The 18423-nt window shown below is 34.9% G+C and overlaps 1 protein-coding gene across 1 annotated transcript; it reads right to left on the bottom strand.

The window, feature by feature from the left end:
- Nucleotides 1–1125: 1125 nt before the first annotated feature.
- On the bottom strand, nt 1126–13292 carry LOC117907929 (cytochrome b-c1 complex subunit 6-like). The gene is made up of 5 exons (XM_034821608.1): nt 13199–13292; nt 12515–12572; nt 4697–4781; nt 1507–1596; nt 1126–1374 (listed from the first exon to the last, which is right to left on the bottom strand). Coding segments are annotated over exons 2-5 (210 nt in total). The 5' UTR covers nt 12517–12572; nt 13199–13292; the 3' UTR covers nt 1126–1341.
- Between the last annotated feature and the right edge of the window lie 5131 nt (nt 13293–18423).

The following is an 18423-nucleotide window of genomic DNA, read 5'->3' as shown; positions in this document are numbered from 1 at the left end:
ATAACATTAACAATTTTATTTTAAGAAAAAAAATTAAATATTTTGGTTGTTTTTCATTTTCATTTAACCATTAAGTTCAGTTTAACAAGTTTAATCTTTTACCATATTTACTAATATCACGTAAGATTTACTTACTAATATTACATGAGTTAACAATATAAATTAATTTTTTGTTAATTTCACTCACTCCCCTTGAGTTTATACCTAAATATAACTAGTCCCCACTGATTTGAAAATTCTTTGATGAATAAAAATAATAAATAAGTAAATGAAATATTTGATGAAATTTTGAATCATCAGATACTAGGTGTATTTAACCAAAACCTATGAAAATATGTGGGTGAAAAAAAGTGGACAAATTGTTGGTGAAAAAAGTCATACTCGCACTACCATCCACTATAGGATTGGTTTGAATAGGACAGAATTTGGAGAGTTGTTGAGGTGAAATGAAATAGACGTAAACCAAGTTCATTCATGGGAGGAAAGGGGATCATCACATCATATCATCACCAAGAGTAGTTGTTACGTCGTTATACTTATGCTAATCACAGCTAATGTCAAACTTACACTTTTATTGTATTGAAGCACTAAAAAAAAAACCACTAATCACAAAATAAGTATAAACAAAGAGCAAAACTTGTTCACAAACACAGCTTCAAGCCTTCTAGAGTTCCTTACCACAACAAAGAACACAAAAGAGTCTGAAATTGTTCATCTATTCAAAGCCTGGTGAATCAGAATAGGTCAATTAATTCAAATAAGCAAGTAATCTAACCCTACAATAACTTCCTTTGAGAGGAGTCAGATTGTTAAGACCCTGTTTGAAACGTTTCCACGAAAACTACTTTTCAAAGTTATTCTTCAATGTTCTATAAAATAAAAGTCTACTTGAAAACCCGAAATGTTTTTAACATATAATTTGGGTATCACCAACCATCTTTATAGTAAAAGGCCAAATTATTGTATTTAAACCTCGATTTACGATGCCACAATTTTTGCTCCTATCATTGGTTTAACAAGCTATGGATACAGTGGAGATAGTCTAAGCCATTTTGGGCTGCTCTATTGCCCATCATCAATCATGGATCATGACTACACAACCTAGAAGGCTAGAACTACAAGAAGTAAACAAAGCAAACAGCCCACAAAACCATCCTTTATTCTAAGGGAGAAATCTCAAGTGTTCAAAAAAAGATAGTTGCCTGGGAATAGAGCCAAACAGCAACATATAGTCTCAGGTGAAAAATGAGCCAACCAAACATTTGGTAGAAGTTAAAATGGTGTTGCAGAGAGAAAGAAAATAAGATGACAATGAGGTAAACACTTTATGCTACCTCCAGATCACTTCAGTTTAGTAAAAAGCCTTGGGGCAACCTGCATTTCCAAATACCATTTTCAGCAGATGAGTAAGGCAATAATGTAAATTAACAATATAAGTTCTTTAACTATATAGAATATACTACCTAGGTATGCCTATTTTTCATATTTCTTGTGAAGAGAACTTACACATTTATCAACACAAGACCAGTAGTCAAAATACTGCCCCGTACAGTGTTTATGTCCAGTTTCATCTTCTTTGACCCTATTCTCACATGCCTGCAATAGGTGAAACGGCACAAAAAAAAAAATGATAAATGATCTTGGGCTGCCTAAAAGGGAGAAAATTACAAAATTCAAGCTAAATGCTGAGAGTATTAACAGAACTACTATATAAAGTTCAAAAACACCAAACATGGTGTGGAATTACCATAAAGAGCCAAATATTATTGTTGATGCCTGCTTGTTATTAAGTGATGTAAGCAGGCACCCTTTCTTCATTTTATCACATTTCACCACTGATAGAGACTCCCAGGACAGTTGAATCTTTGGTGACATAGTCCCAGATAGCGATTTCCTTTTACCAATCCATTCTTCCCTTTTATTTATTCATTTATTTTTGATAGGCAAAAAGAAAATTTATCAACAAAGCACCCAACAGAAACAAAGAAGACCCACTTTCCAGGCTGACTTCCATCTCTTGTTCACCATGCTGTCCCAACATGAAGTCTTTTGATAGCATGGAGACGAACCCAAGATACTCCAATAAAGAGAGATTAGACTCCATAATGAATTAGAATATGATTGGAGATTTTCCCTACATATACAACATCTGCTAACAACCACCCAACCATGCTACATCAGTTGATCCATTGTTAGAAATTTCCACCACATCACCTAAAAAAATAAAGGATCATAGGTTTGGAAGGAACTTTGACAGTCCAAATCTCTTGGCCAGGAACCCATATCCTCAGCAATCAGAGCCTCATAATAGGATTTTATATAAAAACCCCTATTTGAAAGCCTTCCATAATAACTTGTCTTCACATTTCTAATGTACTCTTCAATGTGATAACTCCAATGACTCCACCCACGGTAACTCCCAATCAAAGAAACCTCTCCCAAAACCAGGCATTCACTTCCCCTCTAGGCCCATCCCCCAATCCCTTACAATCACCCACTCAAGTGACATTGAGAATGGCTATATTAAACAACATTGAACCCTAATTACTCAGTACTCATCTCCATTGTCACTGAGACAAGAAACTACAAACTTTTCCTAAGCATAAGACTGATATGTGGTCTAATATCTGAAAATAAATATTTGATATTTCCTTGACAGCATTTAACAACCCTATCCATGTAACCACACATACACATCACTTTCCCTTAACTTTATCAATATAGAGTGAAATATTTTACATTGATAAGGTTAAATTTTTAACCCTACAAGTCACATCTGACACACCTAAAAGTGGGCAGGTTTATTCAAGTACATATCATACTTTTAACAAATGCCCGCTTGTTAAAGAACATGGGAGGCAACCAAGGCTATAGGGTTAATGCTACAGGTATATTAATGCAGAGCATCAACTAGGTGTATGACACACATTCCCAAGGAATGTGACCAAAGAAATATCAACGGATAGCCTCCCCAAGCCTAGTACTACTGTAGTGCATTACAACTGTAAAAGGTCTGCCTGAATCTTAACTCAAGATGAGCTGATGTGAATTAGCCTCGATACTATAACCTTTAGTACATCTAATTGAGGCTTAAAGCCTCAGCTTAACAGGCTATTGAGATTCAAACCTCAAATATTCAACAAGTATTTATAGGTTTAATGTTTCTTTGTGCTTTTGGTATGCATTATACAAAAGATTTAAGCCTTAATCTTCAATTGGTTTTAACAGGTTTTGGGTTTTTATGGGCTTTTGGTATATATTTTGTAAATCTTGGGTACAAGAATTGGGTTAAACTTTTAGAAATAAGGGCTTAATTGATTGATCATATTTTGATTCACAGTGAGAAGACGAGTGCTTTGGGTGTCTCTTAGCAGCCTTTGGCCTGAAATGTTGTTTCCAACTTCAATGAGAAATATCCTTTTTGAGAGGAAATTTAATGGATTGGACAAGAAGAGAAGAACTGTTTGGCATTTGGCCCTTCTATGTTTGTTTTGGTGTATATGGTCAAAGCATAACCCAAGAATTTTCAATGAAGAAGAGCTCTCAAAGCAAAGGTTGAAGGAGGTCTTCATTAAATCCTTTTTGGAGTGGTCCAAAGCTTCATTGCAAATGAAGAGCTTCTCCATGGTGTTGTTGTTAGATTCCCTGTTCTATGGTTAGGTTGGCTTGTTCTTACCATTAATAAATGAAGGAAAGAGATCATTATAATTCGTGGATAAGTGGAAATCAACACTAACTGCAAGGATGTTAGAACAATTATATATGATAATGATTTCTTGGAGGATCTTACTAGTGATATGATGGTTATGTTGAAGATCATTTGATGGAGTTATGAGAGAGAATCAAATTTTAACGAGAAAGATGAAATAGGGGGTGTGATGTTGGGATCGTGATGGTAGAGTGCTCAGAGCTTAGACCAAACCTTCTGGAGATCACTTACAGAGGCAGAATCCAGGCCTTCTCAAAAGGATTACATTTGGCTACATTTTTTAGCTGTCCTATCTCCTAGTGGAGGAAGAGTCAGCTGCAGTCATATCTTGGGTGTCTAAGGAAAAGTCAGGTTCATCGAAGCATGATATGTGGTTGTGTCAAATCATCAATGTTGCTCATTGGGTGCTCCTACACTAGGATTCCTTGTTCTGATAACCAATTTGCCTATCACATAGCAAAGCACCAGGCCTCTAAGATGGGATAAATCCTTCCCTTTCCTCATTATTATTAGCTCTCATTACATGCCCTTCTGTTAGACACTTTTAATATATTCTATCTTTGCCTATGAAAAAAAAAAAATTATTATTAGCTCTCACTTGTAGGCGCATTTGGTTTCAATGTTACAAATCAACCAGGACATCTCTTTCTAATGCCCAAGCTAATGAAATTCAAGAATACAAGCATAAGGCTATTCATTATTATCAATACTATCATGCAAAGAAATGGGTGTAGAAACACATGAAAAATAAAAAACAAAAAAACTTGGTCATATTCCATTGATAGCTGAAATATCCATAAGCTAACTATGTAAGTGATGTGGAAGTATACAGGGCTCCATTTTAAGAACACTTGACATACTGATTAAGAATTCAAACCAATTATCTGCAATATTCAGTAACCAAATTCATCACTATTGAAGTAAGGACTTGCTTTGATTACTAGATTATTCTACTTGCAAGTCCGATGCTCAATATGACTCACATGCCTCATATGCACGCAAATATCTCACACACTTAGGCTTGCAAGATTCTTCAAGATACTTCTTTGGATCAACAGGCTCTTCGTCCGCCCTAAATTGATAAAAGGCAAGATACACAGTTATATATTTATACATAAACTAAGTATATTAATCTAAACTCCAAAGAAAGATGTACAGGTTTACACAAATAGACAAATAAGATTATTGACTACAATGAAGTATTGATATTTAGATATTAGTCTAGCAAAGAATCAAATGATGACGATCAAGTAGACATAACTCCTGGAATCTGTGGTTTGGCAACACAATCGAACACTATAAACTAAATTAGAGAATAACTAAAAAGGTTTCTCCCTTAAGAAAATTACTAATTACTATATGTTAACATCAAGTAAATCTCAGAGTTGCACCAATATAAAAAGATCCAACATGTTTTCATGGCCTTCAAACACGTATTGTGCGTTATACACACTCTGCAATAGTGGACAGGTTTGAATCAAGTCAGATGAGTGAAAATTCACAATTTGATGTTTCACAAGCAAGATTTATGTCCACAAAATCACTTTTTGTCCACAATTAATTCATTTGCACAGCATGAACATGAAGAAAGATTGGAAGAGCTTACTTTGGAATTCAACATATCGAGGAAAGTCTATGACCTCAAAGTCAAGTTTCTTTCAAGTTGGAGAGAATGATGAGGATACCCCAAAAGAAAAGAAATAAAAATGGAAAAGTTTAGTTTGGTTCCAATATCTGGTAGGATTAAATTTTAGTAGTCTTTTATTAAGCTTACATTTTAGCTTGTTGAGCTTATATTTTAGTTAGTGGTTTATTTTTTTCAATTTTATATTTTTTTTCTTATAATGTTAGGAAATTCCTTTTTCTTTAGCTTCTAAATAATATTCCTTTCCTATATCTTTTCCTATTCGTGCAATAAAGAAAGGGACAATTGTGTTTTTGGACTTAGCTATACTCAAAAATTAAACTTTGGTCCATAAAAGCCCCATAATTGATGGGGAGGATATAAAATATGAAGAGACCAATAAACCCTTCAAAACTATTTTCTACCACAGTGTTTGACAAACTTTTTGATGTTAAATATTTTTTTAATAATTATTCAGAAAATTTATTATTTTAAAAAACTAATTTTAAAAAAAATATATTCTAAAAATATATCATTTAAAAAAAATAAATTTGACATATTTTTAGTTATTTATATATACACAATTTTAAAAATATATATTTCCAAGATGTTTGATTTTTAAATAATAATAATAATAATAATTTATTTTTATTTTTTGGAAATGGTGTATTTTTTTCCGAATCACTAAATTATATTAAATTTTATTGAGGTTTATAAAAAGAATAAAATTTAAATTAATGCTTTTCTACTCTTTTTTTTTTTTTTCATAGTGAGCAAAGGTTATTTTTGGAAAGATAAAAAATTCATATCCTTATTCTTAATTTTCACACTTCCTCTGGGTCTTGCGCTTAAATGATGAACTTATATGAACCAAACATTAATTTTTGGGCCCCGCTAGGTCCAAAACACAATTGTCCCATAAAGAAATGGGTTACGGAAGTTTCCCTATTAGGAAAGAGTCATAGGAGTCTACATATACTTTTATAGTCTCTCAAAGTAAGAAACAAAAATTATAATAATAATTTCCAGCATCTATTATGCCTCCTTTGAGGGTGTGATTGTCTCCTTCCAATTGGTGATTGCCAAGAAACCTCCATGTGTGATTGTGTAGGAAACTTTGTATGATTGCCAAGAATTATTTTTTCTTTTCTTTTCCTTTCTTTCTTCTTTTCTGGTCTTTCATATCATCATACAACAAAAATATAACTTAAACAGTGCTTGAAATCTAAATATGCTATATCATCCAGTCCATGAGAAGAATAACGGCTCATGACTAATCTCTGGTACTCATATTCAGATCCACTGAAGCATCAGCTGGATTTTGTAATAAAAGCATAAAAAACAATCAGCTGAATTTGCAAAGAGTCTCTATTTACTTATTTAGTGTTATATATATATTTTCTCATAGAATGCTCTTTTTAACTTCAAAAGAAGACACTTTTTCTTCCAATATTCACAAACACTGCACTATGATTTGCCTTTTTAACATTTCATCAACCATCTGTACTTACTAGCTAGGGAAAATAAAATGCACGATGATGATCTAATCTGAGATATCAATATCTTGACTAACCAGTTGCTCTCAAATGCATTTATCCTCACCATTCATCCCTACAATGTAGGTCTAGAAAAACCAAGCCTGTTCCACCCACCCTTGGATTCACAAACAGGGTTTCACTTGCAACATGAAATCTTAATTGACTCTAGTGACAGTGGTGTGAATTTCAGCCATCCCCTCTGCACTTAGCTCCTTTAATAAGCACTAACTCATAACCACTACCAATGTCATCAGTCATTTTCACTCATAGGCATAGTTGTGAAAGGCGCGTTTCAGGCGCGTTTCAGGCGCGCCTAGGTGCAAGGCAGCACAACACAAACCATCAGCGCCTCACCTTACTCCAGGCAACGCCTGTTGAAGGAGGCACGGCTTAGGTGCGCAAGGCGCTCACCTTTGGTCAAGCGCAAAGCCCTAAAAAGGTACGCTTTTCCTCCTCCTGTTCTTCTTCTTCTTCTTCTTCTTCCTCCACAAACTATGAACGAGTTGCAGAGGTGGAGCAGAGAGCCCTAATCTGGGCCATTTTTTTTTTTTTAATGTGTTTTGACCCAACAAAATTCTAAAAAAAAAAAAAAGGGGGGCCCAGCCCAGATTGGGGTTTTGACCCAACAAAATTTTTTAAAAAAAAAAGGTCCAGCCCAGATTAGGGTTTAAAAAGAAAAAAGAGCCCAACCGGTTTTGACCCAACAAAAATTAAAAACAAAAAAGGCTCAGCCCAGATTAGGGCTCCCTGTCTCATCCAACAACAACAACAACAACAACAAGAAGAAAGAAAGAAAGGGCCCAACCCAGATTGGGGTTTGGGCCCAGCAAAAATTAAAAAATAAAAGGTCCAGCCCAGATTAGGGCTTAAAAAAAAAGAGCCCAACCGGTTTTGACCCAACAAAAATTTTTAAAAAAAAAAGCTCAGCCCAGATTGGGGCTCTCTGTCTCATGCAAGAAGAAGAAGCCACTGAGTAGAGGAAGAAGAGAAGAAGAAGAAGAAGCAGCAGTGTACCTTTCCAAGTGTACTATATAAAATTACATATGTAAACTAGAGCGTGCCTCACTTCACTAAAGCCTGCACCTTGCACCTTAGGCTCCAGGAGGGCTTTGCGCCTTGGTGCGCCTTTTTAAACTATGCTCATAGGAACATGAAAACACTAGGTTATAGCACATTAAGCTTCCCTTACTAACATATTGGGTCAATGAGGGAAAGAAGTAATCAGGGGAGACTAACGAGTGCAATGAGGAGGTTTGCTCAAGTGGTGGATGATTTAGAACTCATTGATCTTCCTCTACAAGGAGGGATGCTTACTTGGAGTGGGGGGAGGAATAATCAGGCGTGGGCCAGATTGGATAGATTCCTGGTGACCCAGAGTTGGCTTGACCACTTCAGTGAGACTGTGCAATGTAGGCTGCCCAGACCGATATCAGATCACTTTCCTATTGTGCTGAAGGGGGGAGGGTTGAGGAGAGGTCCGTCCCCGTTTAGGTTTGAAAATATGTGGCTTAAAGCTGACGAATTCACGGATCTTCTGAGGGGATGGTGGCAAGGAATTGAGGTCAGAGGGAGGGCCAGTGTCAGACTAGCCACTAAAATGAAGGTGTTGAAGCATAAGATTAAAGTGTGGAATAGAGAGGTGTTTGGTAGGCTGGAAATTAATAAGAACTTAGCCCTGCAACAAGTGGAATTTTGGGATGGGGTGGAAAGGGAAAGGAGCTTGTCTGCAGATGAAACTGAACTGAAAAAAGAAGCTAAGGACTCTTTTGAAAAATGGGTCTTACTGGAGGAGACACACTGGAGACAAGTGTCAAGGGAATTGTGGCTTAAGGAGGGAGATAGAAACACTAGATTCTTCCACAGGATGGCTAATGCTCATCGAAGGAACAATTCTATGGATAGAATAAAAGTTAATGGTGTTTGGATGACGGAGGAGCAGGAGATGAGGGAGGGAATAGTGAGTGCTTTTCAGCAAGTGCTTTCTGAAGAACCTGGCTGGAGGGCGGATATTGAGGGGGTGCACTTTAAATGTCTTAGTTCTAGTGAAGCTGATTCTCTGGAGATGCAATTTACTGAAGAGGAAGTTTACGCAGCCTTAATGGGTATGAATGGGGATAAAGCTTCGGGCCCGGATGGGTTTACAATTGCTTTTTGGCAATCAAGCTGGGAGTTAGTGAAGGAGGAGATTATGGAATTGTTTAGAGAATTCTATGTCCAGCGTTCTTTTGCCAACAGCCTTAACTCCACCTTTATAGTCCTTATTCCTAAGAAAGGAGGGGCTAAAGATTTGGGTGATTTCAGGCCAATCAGCTTGTTAGGGAGCTTGTACAAGCTGTTGGCTAAGGTGTTGGCGAATAGGTTAAAGAAAGTGTTAGATAAGGTGGTGTCCGGGGACCAAAACGCCTTTGTGAGGGGCAAACAGATCTTGGATGCGTCTCTTATCGCCAATGAGGTGATCGATTTTTGGCAAAAGAGAAAAGAGAAAGGGCTGATCTGTAAATTGGACATTGAGAAAGCCTATGACAGCATTAATTGGAACTTTCTCATGAAAATTCTGGTCAAAATGGGTTTTGGGTCGCGATGGGTGGAGTGGATTTGGTGGTGCATCTCAACCGCCAAATTTTCAGTCATGATCAATGGGGTGCCGGCTGGTTTCTTTTCAAATTCTAAGGGGCTAAGACAAGGAGATCCCCTTTCCCCGTATCTTTTGTGTTGGGAATGGAAGTTCTTAGTATCCTAATTAGAAGGGCGGTTGAAGGGGGCTTCGTTTTAGGCTACAGAATGCGTGGGAGAGGGGAAGAGGAGATGATAGTTTCCCACCTTCTCTTTGCTGATGATACGATCATTTTTTGTGAAGCTAGCAAAGAGCAAGTGTCCGCTCTAAGCTGGATTTTGGCTTGGTTTGAGGCGGCTTCCGGTCTTAGAATTAATCTTGATAAAAGTGTCCTAATTCCAGTGGGTGAGGTGGAAGACATTGAGGAGCTGGCTGTGGAACTTGGCTGTAAAGTGGGAGTGCTGCCCACTGTTTATTTAGGGCTGCCTCTTGGAGTTCATCACAAAGCTGCCTCCATTTGGGATGGGGTGGAAGAGAAAATGAGAAAGAGATTAGCTCAGTGGAAAAAACAGTATATTTCAAAGGGAGGGCGTATCACCTTAATCAAATGCACTATGGCCAGCCTTCCCATCTACAATATGTCCCTTTTTCGTATGCCGAAAAGTGTTGTAAAGAGGCTTGAAAAACTACAAAGGGACTTTCTTTGGGGAGGGGGCAGCTTGGAGAGGAAGGCCCATTTAATTAAATAGGAGGTGGTGTGCACTAGAAGAGAGAAGGGTGGCCTTGGCATTCGGAAGATTGACTCCCTGAACAAAGCTTTGTTGGGCAAATGGGTTTGGAGATTTGCAGTTAAAAAGGATAATCTTTGGAGGTTAATGATTGGGGTGAAATATGGTCAGAAAGAGCTTGGGTGGAGAACCAAAGAAGCCCGAGGTACTTATGGAGTGGGGGTTTGGAAGGAGATTATGAAGGAAGCCAAGTGGTGTTGGGAAAATACAAAGTTTAAGGTAGGGAAAGGGACTAGAGTGAAATTCTGGTCTGATCAGTGGTGTGGGAATGAGAGGTTGTCCCATTCTTTTCCCCTACTGCATGAGATGGCGGTCAATAGGAATGCAACGGTTAATGAGATGTGGGATCATAGCAGTGGTTCAGGAGGATGGAATCTTAGATTCCATAGAGACTTTAATGATTGGGAGCTGGACTTGATTAGAGGATTGCTTATTATGCTCAGGGACTTCAAACTATCTTCAGAAGAGGACATGGTGCTTTGGAAAGGGGGGGGCCATGGGAGGTACGGGGTGAAGGATGCCTACAACAAGTTGGTTGTTATCAATGCTGGTGACTTTCCGTATAGAGGCGTTTGGGTGGATAAGGTTCCAACCACAGTGGCGTTTTTTGCTTGGGAAGCCGCGTGGGGGAAGATTCTTACCTTGGATAGGCTTCAAAAACGGGGATGGCAATTTCCTAACCGATGTTTTTTGTGTGGTTGTGAAGAGGAGAGTGTAAATCACATTCTTTTGCATTGTATAGTGGTAAGGGCCTTATGGGAAATTATTTTTGCCCTAGTGGGGGTTCAATGGGTGTTCCCAGAGATGGTGAAGGAGGCGTTATTCAGTTGGAAGGGCCCCTTTGTGGGAAAAAGAGGAAAAAAATTTGGAATTCTATACCGTTGTATATTTTTTGGACGGTATGGAAGGAAAGAAATAGGTTAGCTTTCAAGGGAGGGGTGTTAAATATACAGAAACTCAAAAATTCTTTTGTTTGTACCTTGTGGAGTTGGGCTAGGGTGTATATTGGAGAGGAGTCCTCTTCACTCTTAGGTTTTTTGGAGTGGCTAGCGGCCACTTAGGGAGGGTAAGGGTGCTTTTTTTTTTTTTTTTTTTTTTTTTTTTTTTTTGTGCTCTCTTTTTGAGGCAGGTTGTATACGTCCTGTATGCTTGTTGGCCTTTGCCCTTTAATATATTCATGATATTTATCAAAAAAAATATTGGGTGAATCCAGCACTATCAGGGATATGAACACCTATTCGTATCAATGTTCCCGTCTCCATTAGAATTATTTCGTGCAAATAGAGTCTGTTAGATGTTCAACATTCTGTACCACAAATAAACTAAACTGAGCTTACATTCCATTTGAATCAATGGTTGGTATTATACAAACCCATAAACATCTCAACTTAAGCCATCCACTTTAATTATGAGCAGCAGCATCCACAACACAGCTTTAGAATTTGGTGCTGGTCTCAAATTCTCAATACTGGCAAGTAGAAATACCCTCATGTAAAAACTGAAATGCAATGTCACATTAGTATGGTGCATTGCCATCCAACCATTACTGTCAACACCACACACCAGGTTTTGTTGCTGATTCTGCACTCTCAAACCACTAACTAACCCCAGTCTCCCCTCACAGGGAAAACAAACAAAAAAGCACACGCATGTGAGCGCACACACACACACAAAAGGCTTCTTAGTATAGACTTTTATCCATACAAAACAGCCTGGCAGGACTTGGACATCATCGTGGTTCCATAGGAAAAATGAATCTACATATCATCATACAGTAACTGTCGCTTTTAGCAACAAACATGGGGCCAACAATGTTCAAATTTTTACTGCCGCTATCAGAATTCAGAAATGACTTCACAGTTACAAACTTATTTAGTAAGAAATGTCGTTGAGTAAACCACATTTTCTTAATAAAATTGATAAGCTAAATTGCATAATGGTAAATATGCATACCTTCTTTTATGGGCAAATTATACCATTAAGAACCTATTAACCCGGAATTTAGAAAGTATACAAAGAGCAGAAAGAAATGGAAAGAAATAAAACAGAAAAAAGTCAACAAGAAGGGTTCGGCAAAAGCCTAACCCATGCCTAAAATATCAATTAAATCTACAAAACATGCATTCCCGAAAAATTCAGGTACCAAGCAAATAGAGATTTTACAAAAAAGTCTTTAAGCTCCAAATCCAAATACTTTATACCGGTGACTATGCATATGATATAATTAGAAATGCTCAACAATTAGTAATAGTAAAAAAAAAAAAAAAAGGACAGTAAGACACAAAAAGACGCAATACTCACATAGATGTTAGGATGAAATAATAAACGCTCAGTCACTGCAGAAGGCTTCCAACTTTTTCTGCATCAAAGAAACAATTCTATAATGCAACCAATCAACCAAGCATCAACTCAAAAATCAAAACTGCAACCAAAAATGTAATTAAATTAATTCCATCTTGGCACAAAGAAACATTCCCAGACTCAACTCAGCAATGACCGACAACAGTTTATCACTTTTTATAACGTCAAAATACCGCAGTACAATCTCAGATTTCAAAAAACAGCCTATAATAAACCACTAACCCCCAGACTCTCTGGAAGAGACTTGATGCTGTAATTCAATATCTCAACTTTCCCATCAAAAAACAAAAAAAATCCCAGAATCAAATTTTATACAAAGCGGACATACTAGCATTGAAAAAATAACCCAAAAAAAAAATCGATAATATACAAATTGAAACCCTACAATTTATTCCCGTACATCCGGATCTTCAGATCGATCTAGTGGAAGAAAAATGCATACAAACTAAATCCAAGGACAAAAATAGAAGCGAAGAAAATGAAAGTTAGGGCAGTGGGAACCCTAATTTTCAGATTGAAATGCAAGAAATTGGAAATAGATGGAAATTTGGCTTGTAAAAACTGAGATCTGACGATATTTCTCCCCTAGCTAGAATGAATCTTGTGTGAAGAGAGTGATCCTACCTCTTCTTGGAAAAGAGAGAGGACTCGGCGGCTTCAGTTGTGGGTTTCGCTTCGCCTGGCAATTGAAGACCTTGCACTCGAAGACTTTTTCCCCTTTTTTCTTTTTTGGTAATTTGTGGTTTCTAGAATGGGCCACGTGGTTTGGATTGATGGGCTGTTTGGGCCTCGGGATGACCTCGAGGCCCATTGGGCTCTCCTTATGCCTTGTATTTTTATTATTTTTTTATGAGGAAAAACAACATCTACCCACAAAGGAACCATGTCATCTTAAGTGTGGCAAAAATAATCCAAGAGATTGCCAAAAATGTGATCAATAAATTTGGCTTCCTCTATGAAGCATCTTTATCAATTAACAATCAACCTCTTCTGTAAAACTAATCTAAATCCACACTTTCCTTGGACAAGCCTCCCAAGTGAGGAAAAAAAAAAAATCGCTTTAGAAGGAATTTAGGAATTCCAAATAATTCCTGAAGGAAAATGGATGACACAATCTTGTTACAATAGAAGGTAAAGGGTTCTTACAAAAAAACCTTTTTTTTTTTTTTGATGAAATGAAATTTTGAAATAGAATACCTACAAATTCGATTGAAAAAATGAGTCATGATAATCTTTGAATCCAAACTTTGTAACATCTTTAAGAAAATTTGACCACGAAATGATTGACTCTATATTACAAATATTTTCTTAGCTAAACAATCTGTTGTTCCAAAAAACCTTCCTTTTATCTAGTTAATCTAGATTAATATGCAATGATAGAAGTTCAAATTTGCACTTCAAGTCAAATCTAGCCGAGTCTTTAATCCAACTAATATAATTCTAAATTTGATTTTTGCTTGATCCAATATTGAAAAATGAAGATTGCATGCATTTGCACTTAGAGCAAATTTAACCTACTAGAAACGGAATGAGGGTAGGTAGAAAATGAAATAAAAATCATAAATACTTGAATCAAAATATGACTACTATGACTTCAATTGTCGATATATCCTTGACTCAACTAAATCATAATGCGAGTAATTTACTAAAGTAGTTCACCAAGGGCATGACTTATAAAGTATATGATATCATCAACTAAAATGGTGAGTTTATGTAATTATTGTTATTTAGGTTAGCTCACCCTTACAAGGTCTATAGGGTTATGTCTACTGGGCATAAAAAATTAAATTTTATTATTGTTCTAATATTTGTTAAATTTAAAAGTGCATTTGGTAATAATTATAGGAAGTATTTCCGGCATTTTTAATATTTGAAGAATGAAAATTTTCAAGTATTACAAAGGTTAAAAACGCTTCCTAAAATTACTACCAAACGCACTCTAAATGTTAAAAAGATTATAAGTGCTTTCTAAAATTATTACCAAATAGACTTTTAATGTGCTTTTGATTATTATAATTATTATTTTTTACTTGAGATAGCTAGCTTGCAAAATTATTAGTATGAAGCAAAGAAACAAGAATGCAAGGAATACAAAAAAACTAAAAACAAACAAACAAAGTAAGAATAAAAATATTGTAAGGAATACAAATTGAAGAGCAAGAATGTGAAATAGGGAATATGAAGGAAGGAGAAATGATGATGAATAATGGTGTATAAGAAATGGAAGATGATGAAAAAGCAATAGGTGTTAGCATTTTTTTATCCTATAACATGTAGTAATTTGTTATCATATTTGTGTAATGAATATAGATTTATATATATTTTATTTAAGAGAATATCAATTGAAAGATGGGTGAACCAATTGACAGAGCACCCAAGAGTCTTGTATTTGGAATACTAAAATTATAAACGAGGAGATAAGAAAATTTCATTTATGAGAATGTGGTGTCACAACTTCTATAACTTCATTATTATGAAATTTATTTTGTACATAAAGTTTATGAGTAATGAAGGCAAATGGAAAAGTATAATCAATGCAATTACATGAATGTATTCAAGATAGTAAGTCACCATTATCCATTAATTTGTTCTTAATGTTGGTAAATAAAAAATGTAACTCTCATATAGTCTTTGATAAGAAGACTAAGAGTTATAGATCTCTTTTATAAGGTTAAGGTTCCAAGACACACTCTAATTCTTATATGTGTATATATATATATTTATTTGCTTATAATAACATACACCCCATAACTCATCCATTATAAGATAATAATGATTTGAAGATCTTGACTAAAATTTCAAGCTCATATTTGAAGTGTTATTGACATTATGAATTGAGGTAAGAGTAAAATCATTGTTTTGTCATCTCTTTAGTGCATGAATCTATTGTGTTTTATGCATTCACATTTTTTTTAATAATTATTTTCCGTATAAAGTTTAGTTTACAACTAATATTATAGCCAACTAATTTAAACCATAAAGCAAAGTTTCTGAATTTTAATTATTGCTTGATCTTATGGACAACTAAAATATATATGATGTGATGTATATAAATAATATATCAAAATAAATTTTCAATGTTTTATAATTTTAATCATATCTATTCCATGATTGTATGAAAGTTGCAAATTTATGATTAGTAATTTCAACATGTGATTATGGAAATCCTAAGAGATAATTTTATTTATTATGTATGTTGATTTATTTGTTTGTTTATGATTGATCATATTATATATAGTTCAACCAATGAAACAAGTATTGATCAACCTAATGCAGGATCATCACTATGTTTGATTATATTATAAGAGCTCAGTAATAAAAGGTTGATGAGATTTTTACCTAATAATGTTAAATTTTCTTAAGTTTCAATACTTTTTTTTTTATATAGTTATATCATATTTATATATATAATTTATGAATCATTAAAATTCAACCCAATAGAAGGATTATAATAAATACTTCCCGTGTTATGTGATTGTAATTTGGCCCAATGAAAAAACTATGATATGATATCTTATGTTTATAATTAATGTGATATATAAGATTATTGTAAAGTGTGATATTAAATTTTGTCATAACATATAACTAATTTTTATGAATTAAATTTTATTCCATACAAATGAATCCTACTATTATTACAAGCTATTTGCCTAAAATTGAACCATTAAGTGAGGCAAACTTGAGACAAAGCTTGAGTATATGACTAACTATTTATTTCATGCAGACTCCATAAGAACTCGTGTCCATAATTTAACGAGGTAGGGTTATCAATCCATCAAGATTACCTCTTTAATCCTTAAATTACATATCCTTCTATTATGGGATCAACTGACAGTCTAGCTCATAAAAAACATATGTCAAATTTCACTTAAAGAATTACTGTGACCACAAATTTCATGATCATATATCCTTTAAATCACTAAAGGGAACACATTGTCTCAATCCTAATAAATATCATGGTGTCTCTATTGAGAATACCTATTGTCACTAATCTTCATCAATAGTGATTCAATTGTAGGGAATATATGACCACTTTAGGATTTCACCCATATATCAATAGTATCTCAAGGTTGAGAGTCTGTACAATATAGAAGCTTGGTGAATCATGACAACTCAATAACCTTACATCATGATTTATCATAGGTTTTGTTGAATGTGTACCCATACATACTAGTGTACTCACCATGTGAATCCCCTCTCAACAACCAAGATAAGTCATCCCTCCAATTAAAGGGTAATACATTATAATCTCTATTGGATTACCCAAATCCATGAATTGATTGGAACAACTTATCATTTTTCAAGGAACCATGACTTATATCTTTTAAGGAATCATGACTTATATCTTTTGTGCAACTCTTAATGCTCTCAAGTCATGTACAATGCAAGTTATATGAGTTTGAATATTCAAATCAATATCAATGCTTATAATTGATAGAAAGGAAAGTCAAGTCTAATTCTGTTACATCATATCTTATTTTTAAGGGTTTTATCCTAACAATAGAATCACCTAAAGCGGTCCTACTTGCATATGCTAAGGATTGATACAAAGATATGTTAATCAATGCCTTAAGATAACCTTATGAGATTTAAGGTGTTGGGAATTTGGATTATTCAATTCCCCAGCCCTGGATCACATAAGGTGCATGCATTTATCCCTGGGATTCTCTAGAACTATTGTAGCATAAACATATGGTTGCAAAAACCATTATAGAATAGAGATCTAGAGTTAAAAAACTTAAACCTGTTATTTAGATGTTCCCAAATCGATTTTCATCTAATGAATACTTTGAAACCATGACAGTCATCATAGAACTTGTCTACCCAATAATCCTCCACCCGATTTCTCTCTCCATGGGTCTTGGCATGAGAAAATGGTGGACTTCTCTTTCTTTCTAGAGGATGGTTAGGATTCCTCTCTTTGGAATCTAAAAAATATGAGCAGGAAGAGTGAAACCTTAACCCCTAAAAGGGGTTTATATAGGCTTTCTTGTGGGCTTAAGTGAATTGAGCTCAAATTGGGCTTAGGTCACCTAATCCAACTCACTTGAGTTTTAATTAATTAATTAATTAGCCTTAGTGGACTCCAATTAATTAATTAGTCTATTCTAGAAAGACCATTCATTAGATTTAATATAACCTTATATTTTTTTTTTTTTATCAAAATGCCCTTACACACACTTATGAATTATAAATACCCATAATACCCTCAAAACATGTTACCATGAAATAAGAGCTCAAGTAGGACCATTGGGACCCATAGGAAAATATTGGTTCTCTCATAATTCAATTATGAAGTTGACTCAATACTACACTAAAGAAAGTTAATTGCACTCCAATATCTTATGGAATTATAATGAGCAAAGTTTAGGTTTGTAACCTACTATTCATTGCATATAGGCTCCTTATGAACTTGTGTCAGTAATCTAACAAAATAATGCTATCAACCCATCAAGATTATCTCTTTAATCATTGAATTAAAAAATTTCTTATTGTATAATCAATTGACATACTCTAACTCTAAGGAGCATACATTAAATTCTATTAAAGGAATTATTATGATAATAGATTTCATAATCACATGTCTTTTAGATTGCCCAATAGGACACGTTGTCTTAATCCCATGAGATATCATATTACCTCTATTGAGAATGCTTATTGTTTCCGATTTATATCAATAGTAACCCAATCCATAGGGAATATATGATCACTTTAAGGTCTTACCCATAGGTTAAAGTCTCATGTTGATTTTGGTACCAACTCAATATCCTTTTAAGATTAAGAGTTCATGTAATATAATAGTTTGATCAATCATGACTATCTGATAGTCTTACATCATGATTCATTGT

The sequence above is a fragment of the Vitis riparia genome, chromosome 18, assembly GCF_004353265.1.
Source record: "Vitis riparia cultivar Riparia Gloire de Montpellier isolate 1030 chromosome 18, EGFV_Vit.rip_1.0, whole genome shotgun sequence".
Lineage (NCBI taxonomy): Eukaryota > Viridiplantae > Streptophyta > Magnoliopsida > Vitales > Vitaceae > Vitis > Vitis riparia.
This window is presented reverse-complemented; position numbering and strand designations above follow the sequence as displayed.